Below are 26891 nucleotides of genomic sequence, written 5' to 3'. Positions count from 1 at the left end.
TCCCCGTCGATACTTTAATGGATCCTGGCTGTGTGCCACCGGTCATATAGTGCACAGCTGCAGTGTTTAATACTGTCGAATGCGCATTGTTCTAATCTCTTCAGTGTCATTTGGTGACGTAAGGATGTGAAATACACTGCTTACGCCCAGTTAGTTAGCTGGAGGCCTTAGACTACTGTTTTGTAGAGATTATCCTAAATACTGTTACAAGATTACAGTGGATATGATTTGTTAAAGTCCAGAAGTATCAAATAGAAAATTTAATTTAGTGTCGCACCATTAAAGTATGGGGTCTTGGATGACAGATTATAAAAAAAATTGATTAAGCAGAGCGCAATATATCCCGCCCTTTAGTCCCTTTAGTACAGTTAATTAAAGCTCCAAAGACCGACTTGATCCTACATTTCCCATAATGCAACTCGACATTTGTTGACAGTGTTTCTATTATTTATATTTGTAACGTGTAGGATATTTGGCCTTTCGAAGTCGTTTCTGTGAGGCACAAGTTCAGTCTGATTATTGAAAGCCAGTCCTGTAAACAGATGCTTTTTATTTAAACTGATTTTATAGGCTAGCGTACATCGCATTTGCACTTAAAAACACGAGTTAGACATTTTAGGAAGACATTTTAGGAAACGCATCTTTTCACGTTCTTGCTGAGAGTTAAACAAAAAGATTGATACCACTCTTTAATGTCTGGAATCTAAATATGAAGTTGGAGCCAGCAGACCATTAGATTAGCTTAGCATAAAGGCTAGCCGGTTGTTTTTTCTCAGCAAGAAAGCAAATCAGTGTTATTTCCCAAAGTGTTGCTATTCTTTGACACACTTTCATAATTTAGAGCATCTGAACCCATCATGACTTACACAGTAATAAAGAAAGTGCATCAGCGTGTCCAGTCTGTTAGAAATGGTGTAAATAATTTGTTTCTACTGACAACAAGAGGAGCGATAAGACATTTAAAACGCTACATAATTTCAGGGAACCCATATCTTTCTTTCAGATCCTCCACCAGGTCAATATAGGCGATCATTGCTTCTTCTTTGGACAGACCTGTCGGTAAAAAAAAAAAACCAGTCGGTTTTTGCATGAAAATAAATCTGTTTATCCATGTAAAAGGTAGAGTATTTATTATTATCAGTTTTATGTTTGCTTGTATTTTTGAAGTTCTACATAAAGCTCTGACCTTTCTTTTTTGACCATGCATCCCATTTTCCTCGTCCTGGAAGGTCAAAAAACGCCGGACGTTCTGTGGACGTAAAATCAAATAAAACATCAATAACTTGAAAGAAATAAGTATTTTATTATCATTGATAAAAGTAAAGAAACATTGCACCCAGGTCAGACTATTATCGTCACATTTTACCATAAACATACACACGACTTACCACTTTTCAATTCGAATAGTTTTAAACAAATGAATAATTAAATAAAGAAGTCAGCGTTTCTCCACCAATTATAATCTTTGGAATAGTATTTAAATCTTAATGTTGAGAGATAAATGTAAAAGAAAAAAAAAGAAAAGTATAACTAGAGTGTAATTGGAGTTTTAAATTAAATCTGTTAAGTAACTAAAGTTGCCAAATAACTGTAGTGGAGTAAATAGTTCAAGTTTTGTCACTGAAGAGGAATGCAGTACGAGTTGTAAAAAGTGGAAATACTCAGCTCACGTGTACTAAAAAAGGTACAGGCACGCACACGCACGCACACGCACACACACACAAAACGATTAACAACTCAATTTCATTCACTGAAGTATCTCAACAAATTACACCCATAATAACTTGCTGTCCTTCCGTGTCTGTCCTCTTGTTTTCTGATTATAAATTCATAGGCTTTCCAACACATTATTTCCCAGAATGCCGCTGTCTCCTCGTCTGTGCTCCAGTCTTTTTAATATGGACTTCAGTAACTTTAATGTAGCCGTTTGCTCATTTAATGTTATAATGGAAGACTTGAGATCTGAAACGAAGTTGCCAGGCGCTTTAAAATCCTCATTTTGAATATTCACGTCAATGTTTCTTCCTTTTTTTGTGCAGTCAAAAAGTTGTTTATTTCCATTTCATTACAAATTCATATTTTTTTCTTTCAAACAAATAGTTTTATGTGGTCATATCAGGTCTGGGATCGTGCTCGCAGAAGGACATAGGAACTTGTTGGACCTCATTCTTTCTCACCCCACCCTGGAGTCCTGCGCTCAGACACTGGATCCCTCTCCATGTGGATTCTACAGCTCCAGAAACCTCAACAAAGAGAGAGACTCACCGATGTTAACGTCGCCGACCGTGGCCTGCTTATAGAGGCCATACACGTCTCCCAGGACTCCGTACCCGGGTCTCTGCTTCAGCACCTTCACGTCCTCTACGGCCCTTTCAAAGGCTTCCTGGAGGCGACAACAGCAAACACACGCAGATATAAAACAAACTAAAAGACAACTTTATAGTACCGCAACTCTTCAATGAAACATGGCAGTACTTACATTCATGACTGCTGGGAGAAACTGACACGCCCGGCTGCTGCTGTTGCTCTGTCGGCGCTCGTCCAACTCGTCCTGGTGGAGCTCTTTGTCTTATAATAAAGTGGGCGGTGGTTTCTTAAAGCGGCGACGTCATCACAGACAACGTGCGGCCACCTGCTTTTCAGTTTTACAGTTCACTAATTAAATAACGAGGGAGAGGTATGTGATGACTTAAGATGCAAGCTAGAACAACACAATATGAAGGGGAAAAACTCACTAAATGCTGGATAGAAGCCATTAATTGTATTCAATAACAGGATTTAAATGAACTCAGATGGAACGAAGATGCAGTCACAAGATAGAACAGAGTGTTTCTAAACTTTATAGTTACACATGCAGCAATGCAATTAAATTACACACACACACACACACACCTCTCTTTACCGATCAACCTTTTTTAAGAGATTGTAAAAGTTTATAGTTTAAAAGATCTGATTCTCTGCCACAAGATGGCAGCATCCACATGTTTAAGGATCTGAAGTTGCACTTTGGGTCCTTCAGAGATGAGATTCAGCTTCTCACATGAAGCATCTACAAATAAATCTATTTCACATTATTTTAAAGAAGAATAAAATACTAGTGTATTATATTTTTGCTGTGGCAATATTATAGAAAAAAGGATTTATTAGCTGTTCTACAAATTTCCATTTGAATTCTTCACATTTAAGGTTAAAAGTACAATAGTGTGGCATATTTATTCAGAGAAGATCGACTCATCACGTAACAGAAAAATCTTTGGCAAGAACACACAACAGAGAATACAAACTCATAATGACACAAAAGGGCTGAAAGCACACAAGATCTATTTGTGCTCATATTAGGAAACAGCAACAAAAACAAACAGCCTTCATGATATTTTTGTAAGTCAAATGTGTTCTGATCAGCAGGTCAGTTCAGTACAACACCTAAATGGTAACCACGTTTTAAATAAAAAAGGAACTAATGCTGTGTAGGAGGGGGACGGTGACTAGTCGGGACTTTCTTGGAACACAGATTTATCTTGTTCTTCAAAAATTAAAACACAACAGCGTCTCCTTCGTCCCACAGCCCGATAATTCCCATAAAGTCCAACAGTTTGACATATCGAAGAAAGAAAAAACTAAAAGTCTGCAGCAGTCTTGAAGTGCAAAAAATAAATAAAACAATTTACTGACAGGAATCCACAAGGCCATGTCTGCTTCTGATGATCAGAGTGAGAAGAAAGAAGAAAGATATCACATTTCAGAGACTCAAATATGAACGTAGGCAAAATGATGCTGTGCTGCAGATGTAAAGTCTTCAGCAGGTTCTTCTGAAGTTGCATAATTGAAACCAGAAGCGGAACATTGTTCGGACCAGTTAACGTAACAATAAGTTAAGCATAACTAACTAAATGCTCGTTAGTGACGATGCATAGTGCAATACAGCTGGCGGCCACAGATCTACTGGTCAACCGCCTCCAAGGAACTACCGGCTAATCTTTAAGACGCTCACACGCCTCTGAACTCTCTCAAAAGGCTTTCGAAAGGAGCCTTCAATACATTCCAACTGTGTGTAAATTATTCATCTCCCGTGAGACACACAGACACACACACACTTGTCTGGACCCTCACACATAACTGGTGTCATCCAGCCCGTTGCGGCAGCCGTCTTCCGGCAGGGCGAAGCGGATGTGTCGGCTCTTCTCCCAGCCGCGGCGGATCTGCCCGAGCCGTCGGGCCACGCAGGGCGCCAGCAGGGCCAGGCGACCCAGCAGCACCGCGATGGGAAGAACCAGGGCCAGCGCGAAGGTGGGAGGCAGGAAGAAGCGGTACCGGGCCAGATCGAAGGCGCGGTCCCAGCCGTAGAGGAGGGTGTGGAGGGTGGCCGCGAACAAGGCGCAGTAACCTAGAGTGGACTGCAGGGGGCGAAACAGGGGCGTCAGCGCAACAATCGTCCTGTCCTCTAAATATGTGACACACACGGTTTAAAAGAAATTGAGGTGACTCCTCTTCAGCTCACAGTCCAGCAAGTCCACTCCATTAGCTGACTGCGTTACAGAACCCGAGGAAACACACTGACCTACCACTCGCGACCCCGCATGAACCACACCAGTGTGCATGTGTGTGCGTGCTATATAATGTACCTACAGGGCACGCTAATTAAAAAAAATCCCAAGGTTGGGGCCAAGGGGTTAAAAATGGCCTCATTTCGCTGGTTCACACACTAACTGGGCAGAGCGGATCATAATTGTTTCCGCTTGACAGGAGTGATGACTTTTTTTTTTTTTTTATTGCAGCGCTTTCAAATACATGAAGGGAAACGGCAGCAATTTAAAAAAAAAAAAAAGAAGAAGAAGAAAAGAAAGAAACAGCAAAAAGAGTCGCCGTAGATTGAGGGCAAAAGAGAAAATGCATTGTCAATGATATTTCTTGATAACTGCAAAGGAGGATACTTTTTTCTTTCTTTTACACACAATAACATTTCAAACAAGTGTACAAGGAAGCCTCTCCAGTGAGCCGGCACGTACGAAACCCTGTTGGTAGTTATGCTTCGACATGACAAAACGTCTTCATGAAGAAAGGTGTCATCCATGTCAGATGAAAATAGGACTACATCCTCCTGCTGGAGTACGGTTGGTTTAACAGACAGTGTATTTTAGGGAACTATTTCACCTCTTAAAATCTATATGTGGACGCACACAGTGCAGTGAGCAATGTCAGTACACACTTACTATAACTCTTAACACAAAACACTACACTAATCATCACAGCGCTCTTTACGATTTAAATGAAATCATACGCTGTTGCAATTTAGTTCTTGTCTTTTTACATACAATCCAAGAGCTGTAAACATTAAGTAATTTGGACTGACAGGTAGCTTTTCACTGCAGTGAGGAAATGCTGAAACACACAGACGCACACAGTTTTTTTTGATTTACAACAGTTTCAATTAGCTTAACAGGTTTTTTTTAATTCAAAACGCACAGGTCAAGTGGACAATGTTCTGCCTCGAGGGAACGAGGCAGAGTCTTAGTGTGTAGTCAGTAAATCATGTATGAGACCGACACACTGACACACACGCAAACAAACACACTGTCCTGCAGCTGCGGGCAGCGCGTCTCACTGCAGAGAGGTTTGCTTTTTTAACACGCCGGCTGTCGCCAAGCGGCTAATCCGACGGCCGGCGGATTAGCCAAACTGAAAGATGAAAAGGCGACCACCGACGGGCCGCGAGTGCTGGAGAAATGGAGGCCGCGACGAGGAGGGGAGGGGTGGTTAAGGCGGTGGAGAAGGAGGAAGTGTGCGAGTCACGACTCTCCTGATGGTTTTGTCACAGTCCGAGTTTAACGACAAATCTGGGGCAGCTGCGGGAGTGCAGACGCAGTGTTAGCATGTGGGAGACGTGGTGTGTGTGATGCCCGAGCATGTATGTTTTATGTGTCATGTGTCAGGCTGTCAGTCTTTGGCCATCAGTCCGTGTTAATCCTATCTGACTTTTTACCCCGCTGCGACCAAGAAGAATAGAAACCCAGCCTTGTGGCGATATGTATTTATAGGAAACGTGGCACTTGTAGAGGGGGGGATTTGATTTTACACTTTATGTAACTACAACCATCACTACTTGAGTGTGTGTGTGTGTGTGTGTGTGTGTGTGTGTGTGTGGATGTGGGGGTGTGTACCTGTATGAAGCTGAACTCCCTCCAGTTGATGGTGTTGGCCACCGAGGGCAGCGAGGTGACAGCCAGCAGGGAGAGTAGTCCGAGGGCCATGATGCCCACCGAGAGGTACAGCTCCATCCTCCACACCTCCGCTTCCACCCACACGTCCTCCTCCTTCACCTGGACGTCACAAAGCCAAACAAATCAATCCTCGCCGTGTCCGGGTGTAGAGGGGTGTTTAGCGTGCACCATGTTTGCGTCTAACCCCTCACCCGCTTGGATTCGATGAGCAGATTGAAGCGGGCGGACTTCCTCAGGGGGAGACACAGGCTGTAGATGGTGTGCAGCGCCGCGCAGAAGAAGCTGCACAGGCCCAGCTGCTTCCTGCTCGTCAGCCATCGGTCCAGCCAACAGGGGAAGCGATTGTACTTGGTGCCCCACCACAGCTGGAGGAGAGCGCCGCACAAGCCGGGCAGGTAGACCAGCGACAGCGTCACCAGGGCCACGGCGGGGAGGGTGGCGTTGACGACCTCGATGGGCATTTTGTAGAAGAGGCTCTTCCTCGCTGTGACGAAGGGCTGCAGGACGTCACGGAGGAAGTTGTACACGTAGAAGAAGGCAAACAGAGACAGGGTGCAGATGACGGGGCCGCGCCAGGAGGGGAAGAGACGGAGTGGGAGGTTTTCGAGCTCCAGGGACGAGGAAAGGAGGCCCATGTCGACGGGGATGAAGCCCATTCTGCGACAGAGCTGCATCACAGAGCTCTTGGCCAAGCTATTGTTGCTGCACAGCAAAATCTGGAGAGAAACAGCAATGTTAGGTTAAAAAAAATCCCTAAATCTGGACACCCTCTTTTCTTTTTTCTCAATCTGCACCACAAGGGGCAGCACATGTATCCTACCTGCCTGCTTCCGTCCCGAGGTCCCACCTGGAGCGTCCAGGCCGATATGGTGTTGAACCCTTTGACCACAGAACTCTCCGGGAACAGCTCCGCCAGCTGCTCGGCATTCGAGGGCCCGTCTCGGTTGATGCTCAGCCCATTGCTAACATCCACCAGCGTCTTTCCGGCGAGCGCGGGCTTCAGGTCGACCAGCGTTGAGTGGTGCTCGGGGAACACCGCGACAAAGACTAGGTCGGCCTGATTGGCGGCCTCCACTTGGGACGTCACCTGGAGGACAGAGACAGAAGTGGTTAGACCCAACATAGTGAGCAGACGGAGAACAGTGGAGTATAGTACAGTTTATCTGTTTCCTTCTGCTTCAGGCTTAATGCTAAGAGTCTCCTGGCTCTAGATTCATATTAGCACACAAACATGAGAGTTGTACCAACTGACAGTGTGGCGATACAAAGCCAGATTAGCTGCTCTATTGTGCACTATAATATATATGCATATATTCAGGATAATAATAACAGTTATTAAGCCTCATGGGTAAAGACAGTGCAAGTATATAATTATCCCCACAGGGAGAGAAACCAAAAACACCAATTATGTGGCGAGTGTGAACGCGAGTGTCAGTGTTGTCACCTCGGCCTCCTCTGGGAACAGAGCCGCAGAGCGCTTGGGGTTTCGACTGCCCACCACCACTTGGTAGCCGGAGGCCACCAGCCTTCTGGCCAGCGAGCGCGAGAAGTCGCCCGTGCCCAGAATGCCGACAACTGGTCCGTCGGGTTGGGACGAGGAGGCCTCAAGGCGCCCGAAGCATCCTCCTTCACCCCTGCCTCGGATTAAAGGTCGCGCCATCTCATCAGGCATAATACACTGGGACAGGGGCACATGAACATTGTGGTTAGTTTATATACACACATAAAACCTCAACTGGTTCCTAAAATGCAGTCAAGACACAGAAAGGAGACTAAAAAGCAGAGCACTTCTAATTAGACTTCAAGACATTATTACCTTTTAAAGCAGTGACATAGTTAAAACATGCAGTAGTATCTGCTCTGGGATTACCATCTCCTTTCTCTCATGTCCTCGACTCGACACTACAGGAACGGTTTGCAATAATATAATAAAAGGATATTACACAGCCGTCAAACAGTAACTCGGTAGCTGGCACAGAAAACCGGAAGCAACAACATTAATATGAGAAACTCTCCACGAGCAGAACATGGCCGACATTAGCGCTGAAGAAAGTGCAAACGTAAATCCCACAACACCTGCTGGTTGAAAACCCTCAAGTCGTGAGCCGAATTCAGCAGAAACCCGCGACTCTTCAGAAACACTTTCTACTCACGTTGTCTGGCTCGTTACAGCCGAGCGACGAGCGGAAACTCGCTTAATCGTAAGAAATCCAGGCCGGGATTCTCCTCAAGACAGAAAGCTAGCTTGACGTCCTTGACTCAACTCGTGGAAACTTTCCCTCCGGAATAAAGTTCCTCTCCTGAGCGAACAGGACGACGCGGACACACATTTGAATGCAAACGGTATCTTACCTAAAACAACTCAGTATACTTAGTGTCTGTTAGCTCTCACCCGGCGGCATTTTGAATCTACTTTCAGGTACTTACTGAGCCCGCTTCCCCGCTCGTTTTTTCCTGATAAGGTGACGCGTTGCCAAAGCCCCGCCCCTTCCCGGCCACGCCTCCACGTGCGTGCAGAAGATAAGAGAGAGAGAGAGAGAGAGAGAGAGAGAGAGAGAGAGAGAGAGAGAGAAAAAAGAGAGAGCAGTAGCCTCCACTAAAGTAGAAATACAATGAATCCTGGAGTGTATTATATATTATATTGAAGAATTACACGACATCAAAACAATCAAAAAACCTTCCAAATTGTTATACACTAAATTAAACGTATAAATAAAATTGTGTCCAACACTTTTGTTTATAAGCAAACGTTCATTAAAAGTATTTCCACCATGTCGGCTGTGTTTTTTGATTATCCACAAGCAACAACACGATAAAATAAAATGCTGAATTAACATGAACACATTGTGATTGAGATCATATCAGCGTACACTCTTGGTTTTATTTTTGCTGCGGCGATGGTTTGGTTGTCTTTTTTCACAAATTGTATTCTGTTGAGAAATAAGTGTAATCCTTATTTTTTATTGTCTCATTAGACGCAGACTGTTAATAGCCGTTTCTCCCTGGACTCCATCTGCTGCTGTCAGTGTATTTGATAAACAGGCCTTGGGATTAGAACAGAAAAAGCAAAAAGTGCGTTAAAAAGATGTCCGGCTGCGGGCTACGCGCTGTCAACATGACTTCATCAAGTCTGCCTTTGCCACTTGCAAAAGGTTGAACCCCTCTGGCTCCCAGCACTGCATCAGTGTCACCACACACAAACACACACATACACACACACAAACCCTCACACACACACAGGCGCGCACACACACACACACAGTGCCCACATGCCACCCTCTCTTTCACTCTCTCTAGGCCATGGCCATGTTTGTTTACACTGCTTAGAGGAGCTGTACTTTACATTCTGAACATTAATATAGCAGCAAACAAATATTCGCTATATAAATATAGAGCGAAGTAATGTCAAGCCTGAGCAGAGCATGAAGCTGCTCTCCCTCAATGTGTGTGCTTTTTGTCATACAAGTTTCTTCCTGATCTGTGAAAATAGCCGGGATGGCCATTGTCAAAGTCATGGCAGCAGCTTTGTGCTGCTCTGTTTACAGCTGACCACACCATCTACTTCCTTCCGAAGCGGCGGCCATTTTTGTCTGCCCCACTACAAAGCGTTAGGGAGTCAGAGTAGCATTAGATTAGTACAATTTTACAACTTAATGCTTTATCTGCGCAGTGGAAAGCATAGAGGAGCGCATTGCTGGATGAGTGACATCTTTCTTCGACACGTTATAAGTAACCTGTGTAGCATTTAGGAATCGTGGAATTCGCAAAATAGCTAGCTAACCAGTGGACAGCTGGATAGCTCGTTAGTTAGCACCTAAGTAACTAGCCAGATACATCTCCTGAGCTGCGTCCGCTCTATTCCCAGCAAACGGCAAGTTAAATATCTGTTCTACTCTTGTTTAATTTGTATGGTCAACACGTTTGCTGTAATTTGCACTGTTTGCACTCTTTTCATCGTTAGCTCATAGCCGCCGACTCGCCGCCACCATGTTGAGAGCTGTCAAGAGGCAACAGAAATGCTCCCAATCTTAGATCTTGCACTTTTAAGGTCACTGTCCTTGACATACGTATACCAATTTGGAGATTTTTCATTCATAGGTATCGATTACTGGCGTCTCCCTGGGTGGTAACCCATTAATCTCACAAGTCAAATCAATGGTTAGTCTGATCCGGTGGGGACAGATTTACTACTCGCCCTGAGACAAGCTTGGGGATCTTGGCTGAAAATGTTAAGCTAACAAATGGCAGCAGTGGCACACAGCAGGGTCTCTTAACCTTTCCTTGATGCTGTTTTCAGGTTCATATCCTATTATTATTACCTCGGCAATCTCAGCGTCAGATGGGAAATATTGTGTCAGAGAAGTGAAGGCTCGGTCGTGGGCTGTTAGCCCGAGGTGGACAGGTAGAGCCATGTTAACATCTGACGGGGCTTCACTGTCAAAGCGTCACATGGAGGAACACATTTGTTTCTGTGCTTTCAAAGGCGGAGGCGTCTTCAGTTCCCTTCATCGGGGATTAGGGGCACATGTTGAGACAGGAGCTGATGTTGTAGGTTCTCACCGCTGCGTCGTTGTTGCACTGTGAAAGTTTCCCACAGCAAAGTCAATTCAGTGCAGTAATTCGCCACGCCGAGCAATCATCGCAATGCGAGTTGTTCCCATCGGGAAAGGTATGTTCATGGGAGCGGGAGATGGACGAGACAGCAATGGAAATAGAGTGAACTTAGCAGTTGCTCTCCTGTGAATCCCTCATGAATAACAATTTGAATGGCGGACCCCGACGCTACCAATAAAAAACATTATACAGAGAGATTATTACTAATTAGCTAGGAGACACAAATGCCCCAAATAGTATTAAAACAGGGGTTTGTTGCATTTTGAATGCTGATCGTTGTGTAATTTAGTGGTATCACTACTTTCACTCCAGTAAAGGGTCTGAATACTGCATCCGCCTGGTGTTTGTTGTGCTTTCTGTACTCCACTTTCTACAATACATAAGCGTTCAGGAAGCAGTCTCCTTCTTTCAGTGTTTACCTGAATGCATACAGTTTAAAGTCCAAACCCCGCTGTAACGATGGACTGAGTCATGTGTCTCACGGTGTGGTCAGTGTGACAGAGCGGCCCGCTGACATGCAGCTTGGTCAGACGTGTGGAAGCGCCGCGGGCCAGGGTAATCTCAGCAGCAGCTGTGGCGCACACTGCAGACAGTGTGTGCCGCAGCTCACCACAGCCGCAAGAAGCCGCTCACTGTACTAACCCTGGGTAAAGGTCACTCCGGCACTCGCGTGGCCGAGTTCTCCGCGTGCCTCTCCGCGCTCGTTTGTTTTCCCGCAGATGATTATTGTCATTCGCTGTGGATGAAAAATTCAAAGATGGATTTAAAGCTTCGTCAGGCCTGCCCTCAGCTTTGACCCCTCCCTGCACACAATATATTAATTTTCCATGTGACTTGTGGCGCTCGCTCTCACCTTCAGACATGAGCAGGCCCGGCTGAAGCCATGTTCAGAGGAGTCAAAAGCTGAGCTGAGCACGAGTTCAAAATTGCTTCGAGGGGAGGGGTTGGTTTTCGGCAGTGTGACTGTGGGCTTCGGATAAGCCTTGTCTCCGGCCTCTGAAGATTTCCCAACATTGCCTTGAGCTCTAAAGCCTCTTCTGTGGATGTGGGGCCCGGGCTCCAATTCCAGGTGCTTAGTACCCAACCAGCACTTTTGAAGTATTACAGGTCCTTCAGGGTGTGGGGGGGAGGGGCTGATTGAACTCCAGTAACAAAATCAATAGATGTTTTTTTTTTTATTTTCAATGAGCAAACACTCTCTTTACTGAGGGTCTCAGAAAAATGCACTCTTTAGAAATAACCAATAAACAGCATCGCTGGAGGTTGTTTTTGTTTGTTTGTCTGTTTGTCAGCAATATTACAGAAGAACTATGGGTCCGGTTGTCATGAAACTCGGTGCAAGGGTGTAGCATGGGGTGAAGGAACCGCCTGTTTAGTCTCGGAGCAAATCTGCCCCATGAAGCCGCCACACACATTGTTTTCCTCTGGTGGAAGCAGCCTTGGTGGCGCTCTCCCACTTCGGCTGACGTGCTCATGAACAAGTGCACGCTAACGAGGTGTTTAAGACACATCTGTATGCAACAGAGTAATGATTGCCCGTGCACAGGGGGGAATTTTAATTTGTTGGAGAATCAGAATTCAAGGCCCGTGGCTCTCCACCTCGCGAAACAAGACATCAAAAAGAGCGTCCCTGCAGCTGGGGAGCCCGGAGCCGAAGGTGTGGACAACCGTCAGACATCTCCGCTCTATTTCCTGTATATATTATCTTGCCCCACACCCCATGTTAAAAGTACAAATCAATCTATTTGCATTAATTTAAGTGTCAATTTGGGGAGCCTATTATAGATTGCCCGAAAATATAAAAGTATATAAATTCATTCTGAGCACTGACTTATGATAATATGTGCGGGCTCGACATAAATCCAAATCCCCAATCTTGCAACTGAAGAATTTATGGATCTGTTTCCAAAAGGAAATGGGTGAATACATTCTATGGTAATATTTGACCTCTAATGTATTCCACCTATAAGAAAACACAAACCAGCTCCCCACCGTCGAGATTTATGAAAAATAAATATGCAATCATTTGGCATTTTAAGGCTATGTATATATGCACAGAGTGACACACTACAGTATAATATTATCGAGATGTTTTCCCAACTTGTAAATATGTGTGAGTGTTCTTTGCTGAATACATTGTGTGCAATCTTGAGTGACAATTGCGCGGACTTAAACTTTACGCACCGGCTGTACCTCTCGTCAAGTCGGTCGAAAGGAAACAGAGCACTTCCTGTTGCGCATTAGAAAATAAAACCTCTGTTGAGAATCTGTTCTACGACTAATCACGTTTATGATTTATCGATATGTCTGTCTAAGTACAGCTGCAATACACCACACACACTGGAAATACTCAAGTCAAATTCCAAATGCAGAAATATTACTGATGATGATTTATGCAGCACGGTCACTGTGGGTGTGTCATTATTAATGATCATTATTAAGGATCATTATTAATGATGCACGGTTGTTGTTGCAGCCGGTAGAGGAGCAGCTCATTAAACCGCTTCACACTGCATCAGTTCACAAACTGATTTGTAAAAAAAATTGCTAATTATTGCGGTCAAATACACGCAGTGGACTGAAGTACAACAGCTCCCTCTGTATCGCAGAAGAATGGAAATACCTCTAAAAAAAGTACTTGAGTAAATGTAGGCAGTGGCCTTCTGACATATGACTGCACATTATAATTATAACCCAGAGATTGTGCAGCCTCCCATCCTAATGGATGCTTATTAAAAATGAACTTCCGTTTTGGTTGTGACCCGCCTCGTGTCATTAAACCTGTGTGTCTGTTTTAAATGACTCTTTCTGTTCTTTATTCCGAGGCGCCCCCCGTCCCGCTGTTTTAATCTGAAGGCCACCTCCCCCTTATCTTCCGGTCTTCCCCTCACTAACTTTGGCAGCTGGCCGCAGCTGGACCGCCGCTGTCCGCGCGCACCCATCCATCCAGCCAGGACGCGCTCCCCGGTCACAGCCGCTGCCCAAGGGGCTCCAAGCCGCCAATTAGAAGAGCCGGGCCGAGAGATGCGCACTTAATCAACTTCTGCTCCATCTCTTTTCCGTCGTCCTAAAAAGCCCCCCTCTGTCCTCCGTCACAATTCCCCCCCAGAGCGGATCCGCGGGTTTCCTGTCGTCCCTCCGTCCGCGAGCCGCGCGGAGGAAGTGGTCGCTCTTCCTGGTGACCGTCGTCGCGATGGTTCTGCTGGCGCTGGCCGTCGCCGTCCCGCTGCTGCTGCTGCGCACCCCGGAGACCTCCGCGCACTACTACGAGATGATGGGCACCTGTCGGATGGTTTGCGACCCGTACACCCCGAAACCGGGCGGCGCCACCGCCATGGAGGTGATCCAGAACGTCAACGGCGTCGCCCCGCCGCCGCAGCCGCCGATGGCGCAAGGGAGCCGCGGGGAGCCGGGGCGACCCGGTAAACCCGGATCCAGGGGCCCGCCGGGAGAGCCGGGAGCCCCGGGACCAAGGGGGCCACCGGGGCAGCGCGGCGACAGCAGGCTCGCGGTGTCCGGACCCGCCGGAACCGACAACGGCGAGATGGACGGTGCGAACTCCACCGCCAACAGCTTCAGGATCGCTTTCTACGTCGGCCTGAAGAACCCGCACGAGGGATACGAGGTGCTGAAGTTTGACGACGTGATTACAAACTTGGGGAACCACTACGACGCGAGCACCGGGAAGTTCACCTGCCATGTGTCCGGGATCTACTTCTTCACCTACCATGTGTTGATGCGGGGAGGGGACGGGACCAGCATGTGGGCCGACCTGTGCAAAAACGGACAGGTGAGAGGGGACAAGAAGAGCAGAATATTGTCAATTCATTTTTTTTTCTAAATAGATTATAAAATTCCAGAGTCATCATCATTTGACGCTCAAAATGCGCCCGAGGCTCGAGCCCCTCTTCCCATTAACACCATCTAAATACCTGCCAACATCAGGGATGACTTCATGGTAACAGTGGTGATATTTCTAGTCAAACACGAGCGTGTGTGCACGCGCTGATTGTGCATGTAACCACACGCACACACATTTTTGGATGAGTCAGATGTTTACAGCTGCAGCTGGATGAGGGGTCAGATACTCACATCAGCTGTGGTCCTTAAAGACACTGCAAAGGTGAGAGGGGGCGGGGATTTAATAATCTTATATACTATCCTATAGCAACAGTGGTTTTAACCTCTAGTTTACCCAGCATTCCCTTTGAGTGTCTATTTTTAAAGCTGCATCACAGCTGGGTTTATTTTCTGTGCCTCTCAGCCATGACTGAACTTTCTCGTCTCTGATCTCCTAATGAAGTCTCGCCTCCCCCCTCAGGTCCGGGCCAGCGCCATCGCCCAGGACGCAGACCAGAACTACGACTACGCCAGCAACAGCGCCGTGCTGCACCTGGACTCCGGGGACGAGATCTACGTGAAGCTGGACGGCGGCAAGGCGCACGGGGGCAACAACAACAAGTACAGCACCTTCTCCGGCTTCATCCTGTACCCCGACTAGACGGGCCTCCGGCGCTGAGAACTGTTCCCATCACAAGTTGTGTTTTGTCCCCGTTTGAAGGCGCGTGCCGCAGCACACAGGCGTATTATCTGCAACCGTATATATGTTCCTGTTCATTTAGCAAAAGACATTTGGTATGTGTGTGTGTGTGTGTGTGTGTGTGTGATGGATTTTGACTCGAGTTCAACTGCTCTGCTGTCACCAGAGTACAGATCCTCCTCGTGCAGACCCGCAGTAACACCCCGAACGTGCTCTGAGCCGAGGAGGCATCATTCTTAAGTTCCTTTGACACATTTCTAAAATACTCTAGGGGGGATCGTCGCCCCAGAGCTGTGTGTATTAATGGCACCTAATATTTCAGGCTCCAATGGGAACAAAAAGAAGAGGGAAATCAAAGAAATCAAGAGATGAAACATCAGATGTTTGGACTCAAGGCCCGGTCACACTGGTGTTTAACGCCAGAGTGTTCCATGCAAACTTAGCCTTTTTGAGGTAATAAACATGGCGGTTTTTCAACTAGTTGGTGAACTTGTTCGCCCAGATTAGCAACCACAGGCTAACAGTAAACAGAGAGCAGCCGGAGAGTCCAAAATGAAGGGAAGGGTTAGTAGCCTCCACTTTTGTTTAACGTCCCCCCCGTTGGAGAGTCAACTTTTTCGCTAAAGGAACAAACTTATCGTCTCGTTAGCGATTTTGCGAGCAAGCCTGTCGCTAACAGTTGTTAAGCCTGCTTGTTTAAAACCAAGGTTATTACGTTGGCGGGCCAGCTGGCTAGCATGGTAGCCGTTAGCTCGCCAGCTACTGTAGTTCCCCACGCCGTCAAACTTCCGCAACCAAATATTTTTGTGTCACTTTCTGGTGCGACCGGGCCTTCGAATGGTTCCTTAAATATACGGTCACGTGAATTACCGCCATTTTCTCGTGATATGTATTTATTTATTTGATATCTGCCCACAAGTAAGAGCATCATCAGCATACAAGGACAGACACAGTCGGCTGAAATGGTCGGATGAGCTCAGCCGAACGCCTTCGAAAGCTGCAATAAATCTATAGGCCATCTCGATCGCGCCGCGAACGTAAATGAGCCGCGAGTCGTGTTGGGTGTTTCACTAAATAACCCAGTGACCACACATGAAGGATGCTAATTGGGATACCGTGCATTGATACCGAAACCGGTTACATTTTGTTGTCATATGTATATGCAAATAAATATTGTTTGACAAAAAGTTGCCTTCGTGTGAACATCTCTGACCAAATGAATCCATGTTTGTGTTTGATTTAATGTCATATAAATAAATATATATATTAAATATTGGTCCGCAGGCTGCCTGTCCAAATGCATTGCATTGCATTGTGGCCTACAGGACGGGGTCCAGGTGCCTCCCTGGATGTCCTTTGCTCAGCTGCAGCTTGCAGACATTTGTGGTCAGTGAGCCTCGCGTAATGCAAACGGTACAAAGTCAAGAAATTCATAGTTTATTCATTAATCGACGGATAATAGAAATTACAGCCATTTTGATAATTGATCGTTATGCTCCTTCTCTTTGTCACGTTACAAAGGACAGAAGAAGCTTTTACCGTGAGCATGTTTAACATGCTGTAACCAGTGCTTCTTGCAGGGCGGCTGAGTGGCAGCAGAGCGTTGTGAGCAACAGGCTGTCTGTCCTCAGCATTAGAAACATAAATAACATGCGTCTCTTCACATCGTCTCAGATCGAAAAAATAAATAACAGCGGTGACTGCCGGCTCCTTTGTTTCACTTCTGATTAACTTGTATTAAGATTTGCAAAATGCTTTCCCAGACTCAAACATGGCTGTAAGCCTTCATTAAGATGATGGCTGTTTTGTGTGTGTGTTTGTTTTATTTATTTTATTATATATTTTTTTGCCCCATTCCCCCTCAGGAACACACACTAAACAGCTGTTTACACACCAGCCCTGTCAATTTAAATGGAAATCATGGAAAACCAATATTAGCATGCCTGGTTAGATAAACCTCCATTAATGTGGCGGCTTATTTTGCTTTGCTCTACAAATGAGCTCTGTCCTCCTCAGAGGGGACTGTGTTCTTCTCGAGCTGGAAAACAAAGAGAGGTGGCGAGACGTCCCCACATTTCTTTAAAAAACAAAAAATGGTACAGTTTATGTGCAAATATGGGAGAGAAAAAAGCCCAGCGTGAGACGCATTTATGGGGAATACAGCAGGATGAAATTAGTTAAAGGTACACTGCGGAGGCTTAGCCGAGGCGAAACCCCAGCGGATGAAGCTCGCTCCACAACAAGGGAGCATCTGGGTTGTCTTTCGCCCTCGCCGGCTCGTGGGACGCTGCGGGCCGCCCACCAGGCCGTGTTCTGTCAGTCCGCGGTCAGGAGACGTGCTCTTGTCTTTGAGCCGGGGGGAGAGCGTCGCCTGTTTCATAGGAAGTGGAAGGATCAGGCGTGACGTGACGTCAGCACTCATTGGTTCAGAAAGAGTTTGACATTTTGGCCGTCGCCATCTTGGTTTTTGGCCAGGAGTGACACGAGAGGGCAGAGTTAAGTGCAACCAAACGCTGAATAAGACAATTTCCGGTGATCAATAATGTTACAAATACCCTTCATGAGGTTATGTTTTGACACGACAGCATGTAAACTCCCAGACCTGGCAGCGACCTGTCAATCACAACGTAGTGCCGCCTGAAAGCATGAACCGCTTTATTTCACTCTAAACGGGACCATAATTCACTAAAGAGTTGAAGGAGAATTGAAACAAGAGATTGAGATAAAAACTCATGTTTACAATGTTCACCAAGCTGATAAATCAAGAGAGAAGTATACCTTTAAATATCAGTTTATATGTTACGAGTTAAGAGTAAATGAAGATCACACAGAAAAACATTAAAAGGTTTCAGGTCCGCCTCGAAAAAAATGACTTTCAGGATGATTATTCCTTTGAAATGAAGCAGCTGTAAGGTCTAACGCAACACAAATCATAGCACAATATGTGAACACTTGAATTTTTCATGTAACAAACCTAATGGTGTTCAATACGGCAGTTTTGGGCTTTTTTTTCATTAAACAAGCTATGATTTACAGTTTTATCTCACAATCACTCAGTCTGCCCCCCTTCCCTCTCGAGAAGGATTGTTTTTTAAAAGGTTAAAGCCGACCCTACAGTACGGAGACATCAGAGCTACGTTAGCTATTAATTTGTGTAACCTAGTTTTGAGTAGTTTTCACCTATTAGCATTTGATTGATTGATTTTTGTTAATTTCACATACTTTAACGGCCTTTAAACAAAATGAAGTCATGTAAACATACAGCAGCGTTTGCGAGAGAGGGTCTAATGTTGACCAAGTGTTGTTGTTGTTGTTTCGGGGCTCCGCGGGGCCCCTCAGGGCCCCCCCTCTCAAAACGTTTAAAGATCAAAGTATGATGGTCTTGTACAGGCTCTCAGCCTCCACTGCAGACACATTTAAGATGAAAAGTGGAGCCGCTGACACCAACTGAGACATCAACAGCAGTGCGTGTCACCCGGCTGCCAGACGGATGAACACACACACGCACACGCACACACACACATACAAACCACGATAGATGATCATCCATCCCCCCCATGTCTGGGTGACAGTGAGGGATCGCTGACTGACAGACGGAGTAGTGAAATTCTCTGATGGATGAGATAAGTAGGACACACACACACACACACACACACACACACACACACGGTTCAGGAGAATGCAGCTTGACAGGCAGCTGAGCAACAGGCATCATACCGGCGTAATGAAAGCATGTGTCTTGGCGGTCTTTTGGTGTTGTGCGTGCCGCCCTCGTTACAGTGATTCTTTTTAATTGAAGCTTCGTGAGTAAAGAGTCTCATCTAATGAAGCCCAAACACACCAGCGGTTAGGAGCCAGCCGGCCTCCGTTGATCTCAGCAAGCGCCTGATTGCCAATCGCAGTGAAAGATTGCAGTCGACGAGCTCCCCGACCAGGCCGCCAATCATCGGGGGGACATTTTTAAAACCTCTCCTCAGTCTTTCGCTGATTTGCTCCCCGCCATGATTGATCCACGAGTAACGCTCGTGCCTGAGATGCAAATGCCAAAAGTGTGCACGAGCCAAAAGTAAATAAATAAAAACTACACAAGGACGTCTGAAGGGACCCAGGAGAGGATGGGAGCCGGGATCTGACACCTACAAACCTTCTGCTTATCTCCCTCTTTTGTTTGTTTGTCGGGTCTTATCCGAGGTGCTGCGCTCGCGGCCGGGATCCTCGCCGGAAAAGAAAAGAACGGAGAGAAAACCTGAGAGCCGCTGCGGTAAAGACGCGGCTGTGTACGGCGGAACAATGACTTTCTGACGGCCTGCTGGATGAAACTGTATTTGATCATTTGTATGAGGAATACACTGAATGTTGAGGGGTTTTAGGGACCGTTGGGAAATGAAAAGGTGTGTTTGTCTTTCTGCTGAGGGCAACATGCAAACTTCCCGCCTCGCCAAAGAGACGCCGTTCCAAGAAAACCCCGAAGATTTGCAGGTGAACACAGTGAATGTCTTGAGATTCTGCTGACCAAATATGAGATGCATGTGTTGACTCCTCGAGGAGGAGTTCTAGAAAGTTCCATACCCAAAAATGGTGGGTTGTCACATGACCTATGACGTCATCGTTGGACGTATCAACTATGACTTTGCAGTTACGCACCACATTAACCGGGAAGTGGTATAAATTAAATTTTAAAGGGATCCGATGAAGTTCAAAAAGGTTTTGATGAATACATGAAAACGCACTAAATTCAAAATGGCCGATGTTGACAGGTGGCCATGATGAATATGTTCAATTTCAATACTTTAAGTACATCCATACTAACTCATATACTCAATCTTATAGTAAATGATGACAATATGTTTTGTAATATAGTACACAATTATTATTCAATACTTTCTAAAATAAAATTGCTCACATATTGCTCTGCTCGCTCAGAGAAGATATCCAAACAACATGAGAAATAAAACGAGTTGTCCTGAACATAAACAACACAAAAAATACAGAAACCGAGACGCTCATGCAGATTTTGCTCCAGTGGAATATATTCCCAGGATTCATGTGCCGGATAATGACTCAGCCAAATGCTGACTCACTTCATCTGTCAGTATGCACGTCGGAAATTACATCTCTTTTGTGGTTTAATCGGCCAAACGAGGAGAAAGACTTGAGAAACGGAGAGAAGACAGCGAAAGAGAGCGAAAGAGAAAGACACAGTAAACAGTGGAGGGGATAATAAATAAATAAAATCCCCTCATAGAAGTAAATCAAAGAACACAAACAAGACAAATGACTCCTTGAGGGTTTAAACTCGGGGTTAAGCTTATTTGGCGAATAATATAATGTTGTGGGAGCTTTTTCAAAGACGATGCGCTTCAAGGCTCATGAATAATATCTCCTGTGGAGCGCCGCACACCTCAGAGTCATTATGAGGCCCAGAATCGTCATATCTAATGCAACAGATTATTGTTGCTGCTGAAAGGACATAAACCGTGAAAGGCTGCAGTGGCAGCTAGTAAACGGCGGTTTTCATTGATTTAAAGCGGCTCTTTGAGTGATTCTATCGTCAGTGTGCAGAGAGATACATGAGGCTGCAACAACCGCTATCATCAATCAAGCTGTTGAAGTCCGTTTCCAGACAAAAGAAAAGATCTTGTTTTGCATCAAATGTGGATGTTTGTCTTGCTTTTTCCTTCTATGACGATAAACTAAATATATTCAGATGTTGGTTGGTTAGACAAAATAAGAAATTTCAATAAGTTAAGTTGGGTTTTGAGAAGCTTTCATGGCTCTTTGTTTATTTACCATTTCCTGACATTTCTGCAGAGAGAACAACTAATAAAATAATGATGAATATAATCATTAGCTGCAGCCCTATCATGGCTAGCATGGCCGAAATAAGACAGAGAGGAGCATCCCAGATAACCACAAGGCAAAAATGATTTGGGTTTGTTATGTTTCATCCTGATGCAAGGCCAAAATATCATATTAAGGACCCAACATTTTCACTCATTATTTGTGATTGTAATTCCTGAAGATAACTTCACCGTCATGTGATTGCATAAGTTATAAGTTGGCGTAGTCATGAGAGGCAAGAGCCGGGAGATGTTTTGGTTAGCTTAGCATTAAAACTGGAAACAGCTAGCCTGCCTCTGTCCAGCTTCTCTAAAGCTCACAAATTAACATGTGACATCTGGTTTGTTTTTTCCGTACATGAACAGAAATATAAAAACGACCCAGCTAGCTCCCTTCCCATCCTTATGCTAAGCTAAGCAAATGGCGCCAGCTTCACAATAAGCATTCAGCTATGAGTGTGATATCAATCTTCTCGTCTCACTCTCAAGAAACCAATGAGCACATTTCAGAAAATATAAAACTTTTCCTTTCCTTCAAAACACCTTTGACCTTTAAGCTGTTCTAAACTTTGACTATATTTTCTACCTTACACAAAATGTCATCTCGAATGCTTTTTACCCAGGCAATTACATTTACAGTATATCTCCGAGAGGACATTTGATCTTATAATAGCCAGAAATACACGAGCTTGCATACATTCACGCAGATGATTTGCAGCCGGACAGGAAAATGGCAGAACTGTCAGAAACACATCCCTGTCTTGTTCTCGGAGCCGGGCCCATAATGAGAGGCTAAAGGAGCCCAGGCGGAGATCAATCACACACACACACTCACACGCACACACACACACACACTCACACTCACTCCTCTCATCCCATCAACCATCATCCACCTCTCCCTGCCTGCTGCCGTCTCCTCATCCCCTCTCGCACATTTAAATCGCCATTATTTATGTCCTGCCTCCTCCCTCGGCTTGTCATGAGACTTTTAAAGCCTTTAAAGTAAGTTCCACCTCATTTCAACTCATTATTAAAGCTTTTCTTCTTGTTATTTCTCTTGGACCCTTTCCTTACTATTAGGAAACAGAATCAAAGCCCCGTTGCTTTTGGACACCAATTTGAGATTACACTTCAGATGGCTTTATTTCCCACGGATTACTCAAACCGTGCAAAAATGTCTGTCACCTGTCTGCTTCCAAATCTGACAGCGACTTATCCGAGATGTTATTAATTTATGAGGAGAACTCTGAGGAGGTTTTTTTTCCTCCCTCAACAATCCCCCGTGTCACGCAGTCTGTCATTTGTAAAATATAGGGGAGTAAAGGTTAAGGAAATAAGTCATTTGGAGCAGGCGGCGTTTTATTGTACCAAAGCCAATGAGGACTATATCTTTCATCTCATCCTCTGGCTGACGGCGCTGACAGGCCGAGGACGCCGGATGAGAGAGACGATCCTCAGAGAGTCGGGCTGAAAGGTTAGAGTGGCCCCGGGCAGCATGGCTGATGAGCGCGCACACACAGACACACACACACACACACACACACACACGCACACATATGTTGAGATTCTGCTGCATCCGCCTTCGCGTGTCCCATTAAATAGGCCATGGCTGTGCCACGTAACCGACTCCTTCCTGGCTCCTTCGCCTCCGAGGACCACGAATGTCTGAACCAAATGCTTGATGTCGTAACGCTGCAAAAGTTTGTGAGTCTGCGTTGGACGCCACGCACAGGCGAAGCACCCCCATCCCGCCCAGCGACCGCATGGAGCAGGACGGGGGCCACCGTGTTAGCACCAGCGAGGCGAAGTGGGCGCATCGATTTGATTCGCCAATTACCAAACGGGCCTCGTTTATCATCAGCTGAAGTCTTCACAAACTTCTCCGCGAGATGTAATAAGACCGAGGAGCAATCTGCCCCCCCACGCCCACACTTCTCATTAGGACACTAAAGAGAGCCCCTCGAAGCTTAATTATTTATCTGCATTAATATCCCCTTCTATAATTAATGGTAGGTGCAAGTGTGTGTGTGTGTGTGAGGGCCAAAGATCAGCCCTCCTTTACCTCAGCCTCCCTCCTGATTAATGGATGAGGGAGAGGAGCCCTTCATGTATTATTACTGCAGAGATCCTGGACCTTGGAGAGAGAGACAGAGAGAGTGAGACAGAGGGAGGGGAAGCTAAGTGAATGATAATCGGCGTTTAGCATGCCAACGTGTCCCCGAACATCGCTGGCATTTCAATACTAATGGCAGAGAGCGATGGGGTTGAGGGCCCCGCCATTGGAAATCCATCCATTTGCAGTACCTTCGCTAAAATGTGACAAAGTTGTCAAATAGTGGAAAAGTCACTCTGTTGTGACGCGGAAGGCCACTATTCATTCATCAGCTGTGTTGTTTTACAAGTTGAGATGACATTTTTAAAACCAACAGGTTACGTTTCAGCCCCAACAACACTTTGTTGTTGGTTTTATTGGCTTTTTATAGAGACATATTTCTCTGTTATCCTGTTTGCATCTCTCTTCTGATTAATGCTTCTGTTGTCCTTCCTCCTCTTTATGTGTGTGTGTGTGTGTGTGTGTGTGTGTCCTCAGCTGAAGGGAAATGTTACAACAGCTCTGTGTCCTTTCTCTCCAGCTGCTTCACACTGACACCTAGTGGACAACCGCAGTATTGCAAGGTAGATTTATTTTGTTTTAATCATATTAAAAAGTGTCTGTGTCATTGTAATAAAATAAATGGGATGCAAAGTATTTAGAAATTGGTATGTATTCTGTTGTGTGTGAGTGTATCTAATCCAACAAAGTGTGCATTACATACCAGGATACATTTAGGTTTACTAACATTGAAAAATATAATCAATTGTATTCTTTCATTTTAGTCAAGAATTTATTTAAATGGTAAACATTAATCGAGAGTGCAGATTGGATGGTGTATTACTTTACAATATGTACCATGTCATGAAAGTGATACCTTAAAAAATATAAATACAAATAAAAAGATCCTGCACTTACACATCACTGTCACTAGATGTCGCCAAAGTTCTTTAGTTTCTATTGACAGGTTCTTTCCAGATGTGAGACTTTGAGCCCTGAGGTTCAGGTTCACAGCAAAAATATTCCATGAATGGACTTTATCTGGATTTAGCTCCTGATTTAATGCTCGTTGTGTCCTAATCAAAAGGGTCCTCTCTCCCTCTCCCTCCCTCCCTCTCTCTCTCTCTCTCTCTCTCTCTCTCTCTCTCTCTCTCTCTCTCTCTCTCTCTCTCTCTCTCTCTCTCTCTCTCTCTCTCTCTCTCTCTCTCTCTCCTCTCTCTCTCTCTCTCTCTCTCTCTCTCTCTCTCTCTCTCTCTCTCTCTCCACTAGGTGGCAGCACAGTCCCGCATCTTGTCATGTGAACACTTTTATATTTTTTACTCCATCTGACAAAGTGAAGAGGAGTTTTTTTGCTGTTGTGTTTTTCAGCACAAATAAAGCTCATTCATCTCGTGGAAAAAAGAGAACCGTTTTCTTTAGAGGACACAAAAAAATGTGCCGAGCTTAACACTGTTGAGTGTGTTTAATTCAGATGACCGCATTATTATATACTGTACTTTAAGGTAAAAGATTTGATTAAAGTCTAATTGTTACATGCAGTATGTAGGATGATAGAGCTGCTGTTTTGGGGTCAATATGTTTAACAGGGTTCAACTAAAAATAGACTATTTTGGTTTACAAAAAGTAAAAATTAAAGATGTTTTTCCTGTATGTCCCAACATAACATGATTAGTTATACAATGTGTTTTGTTTTACATCTTTATCTTTATGAGGGATTTATTTAGAAGTGTTCAACAAATATGTGACCTATTTAGAAAAGCTCTCAGTCTTCAGGTAGAGGGAAACAAAGAGAAGTCATAATTCAAACTAAACATTGGCCTTTAAAGAACACTTATTTCATACGATTATTCATAATTATTCATATAACGAGCCAGAATGAAGGCAGAATCACCAACACATCAGTAGATCAAATGTATGTTTATAAAGACAGCTTTTCCTTCTCATCTAATCTCTGTTTGTGTGTGTGTGTGTGTGTGTGTGTGTGTGTGTGTGTGTGTGTTACAGAAGCAGGAGAGTGCAGTGTGCCCTCACTGTCACGCCTTTACTCCAGACAGCTTTTTAACAAGAGCCTCATCATACGCCATCGTGCGTGCGTGCGTGCACACGAGCGCGCGCGCCAAGCCGTGCACGAGCTATATGGGCTACTCAATAAAAAGCGGGGCTGCGATCCGTCAGTGCATTTATCATCCTATTACGGCGACAAATCCGGCTCCCGATACATGAAAGGTAAAATGAATTACCAACGTTAAGCCGTCAATAAAGCCATTCCTGTAAATGGTGTCTCCGAGGGGCCCCCGCTATTATTCAACACGCTTTATCAGCACCTTGGAAATTACGCGGCTTGTAGCGCGGCCCCTGCCTCGCGGTGATTAAGGGCCCTGCCAGGGACCGGTGACAGCGCTTTTCACTCGAGTTTTTTTTATTTATTTTCTGATTCACTCCCCCGCTCCCCGTGATGAACGCCGGGCCGATCGGGCGGAATGAAGACTAATTAAAAGCTATAAATTATCTTCTGCAGCCGCTCTCGAGGAGCGCTCGCGTTGCGGCGCCAGATAAGAGCGCGCTGAGTGCTCATTTGCCCACAAAGGGCTGCGGCTAAACAGCATATTGATACTGTCCCTAATTGGAATTTAATTAAGTAGCCACGGCTCCTTACTCCGGCCTGTGGGATAAAGATTTCACCATCAACACGTCCCCGCTTTCATGCTGTTGCTTTTATGATTATTCATATTATTATTTCAAATCGCCAATTAGAGACTGCATGGAGGCGATTTTATTCTGATTCTGGAGATCTTTTTTAATTTATTTTAAAGCTACTGAGACACATCCCGGCGTTGTACGTCTCATTGTGTTTTTATAACTTCATGTATTATTTTACAAAAACATATAGTGTGTGTGCTAAGTCAGGGAGTTTAAATCATAAAAAGGACAAATGCGTCACGCTGGAGGCGAAAGAAAGAGAAGAAAGGGACAATAAAAATAATATAAAATGTAAACAAAAGGAAATGCCAATGACACAATTAAATAGCTTTTTTTTAGAGACGTTTAGCATAAGTGGTTACTGAGATTTAATTCTATAATAGCAACGTTTTGTGTATATATCTTCATTTGGACATATTGGAGTCAACAACACAGCTTAAACTAAATTATAAATGATTGTTTTAGTCACTTAATGAATAAACATTCCTCATGAATACACATTTAGGATATAAGTATACAATATGTACTTCAGGGACTCTTCGTCGCTCTGTAACATTTATGATGGTGTCTGTCCCGCTGTTGTTTTTGTTTTGCTGCTGCGTGCGTGTGTGCGCACGTGCCCCTCAACCAAAATCGATCGAAATACGCGCGCGCAGGAGAGGGTGGGGGGGGCTCTCTGTGTAGCGCGTGCTCGCGCGCAAGCGTTCACGGAGCCCCTCATTGGACGGCGTCAATTGTGACAGGGACGATCTCTGCACCCGATTGGTCCGCTGTACGTGAACGCGCACACGTGCTTCCGGCTGGGTGTAAGAGACACACGGAGGGAGGGAGGAGGGGAGGGGGGGACGGTTTTAGGGGAGTTTAGGAAGAGCGAATACACAGATATT

At 45.1% G+C, this 26891-nt stretch overlaps 3 protein-coding genes across 16 annotated transcripts in view; 1 reads left to right on the top strand and 2 right to left on the bottom strand.

Moving 5' to 3' along the window:
• Positions 1 to 534: 534 nt before the first annotated feature.
• Positions 535 to 3062, bottom strand: LOC137793853 (acyl-CoA-binding protein-like). The gene is made up of 4 exons (XM_068590221.1): positions 2480 to 3062; positions 2266 to 2383; positions 1187 to 1249; positions 535 to 1053 (listed from the first exon to the last, which is right to left on the bottom strand). Exons 1-4 carry the CDS (start codon positions 2483 to 2485, stop codon positions 968 to 970), a joined length of 273 nt encoding a protein of 90 aa, XP_068446322.1. The 5' UTR covers positions 2486 to 3062; the 3' UTR covers positions 535 to 967.
• Positions 3063 to 3194: 132 nt separating this feature from the next.
• The window catches only part of steap3 (STEAP family member 3, metalloreductase), a 121900-nt gene continuing 98203 nt past the window's right edge, over positions 3195 to 26891 (bottom strand). For 5 of the 14 annotated variants that reach the window (XM_068590204.1, XM_068590205.1, XM_068590203.1 and 2 more), the window contains 7 exons: positions 14560 to 14604; positions 7663 to 7896; positions 7039 to 7305; positions 6410 to 6934; positions 6159 to 6317; positions 4111 to 4394; positions 3195 to 3698 (listed from right to left, as the gene is read on the bottom strand). In XM_068590204.1, coding sequence (XP_068446305.1) covers positions 3665 to 3698; positions 4111 to 4394; positions 6159 to 6317; positions 6410 to 6934; positions 7039 to 7305; positions 7663 to 7896; positions 14560 to 14604 — 1548 coding nt within the window. In that variant the 3' untranslated portion in view covers positions 3195 to 3664. The other 9 variants (XM_068590207.1, XM_068590216.1, XM_068590213.1 and 6 more) reach the window with 8 other exon arrangements.
• c1ql2 (complement component 1, q subcomponent-like 2) lies at positions 14026 to 16507 on the top strand. The gene is made up of 2 exons (XM_068590220.1): positions 14026 to 14622; positions 15154 to 16507. The coding sequence occupies exons 1-2, from the start codon at positions 14026 to 14028 to the stop codon at positions 15331 to 15333; spliced, it is 777 nt and encodes a 258-aa protein (XP_068446321.1). The 3' UTR covers positions 15334 to 16507.

Source organism: Clinocottus analis, unplaced genomic scaffold (genome assembly GCF_023055335.1).
Source record: "Clinocottus analis isolate CAN_PGR_092001 unplaced genomic scaffold, fCliAna1.0.p SCAF_24, whole genome shotgun sequence".
NCBI lineage: Eukaryota > Metazoa > Chordata > Actinopteri > Perciformes > Cottidae > Clinocottus > Clinocottus analis.
The sequence above is the reverse complement of the archived record's forward strand: the minus strand, read 5'-3'. Positions and strand labels throughout refer to the sequence as shown.

Coding starts and splice junctions, on each gene's coding strand:
- c1ql2 (XM_068590220.1), top strand. CDS start 14,026: ATGGTTCTGCTGGCGCTGGCCGTCGCCGTCCCGCTGCTGCTGCTGCGC. Junction 14,623..15,153: donor ACCTGTGCAAAAACGGACAG/GTGAGAGGGGAC, acceptor CTCCCCCCTCAG/GTCCGGGCCAGCGCCATCGC.
- LOC137793853 (XM_068590221.1), bottom strand. Junction 1,250..2,265: donor GGTCGGCGACGTTAACATCG/GTGAGTCTCTCT, acceptor TTACGTCCACAG/AACGTCCGGCGTTTTTTGAC. Junction 1,054..1,186: donor TGCATGGTCAAAAAAGAAAG/GTCAGAGCTTTA, acceptor TTTTACCGACAG/GTCTGTCCAAAGAAGAAGCA.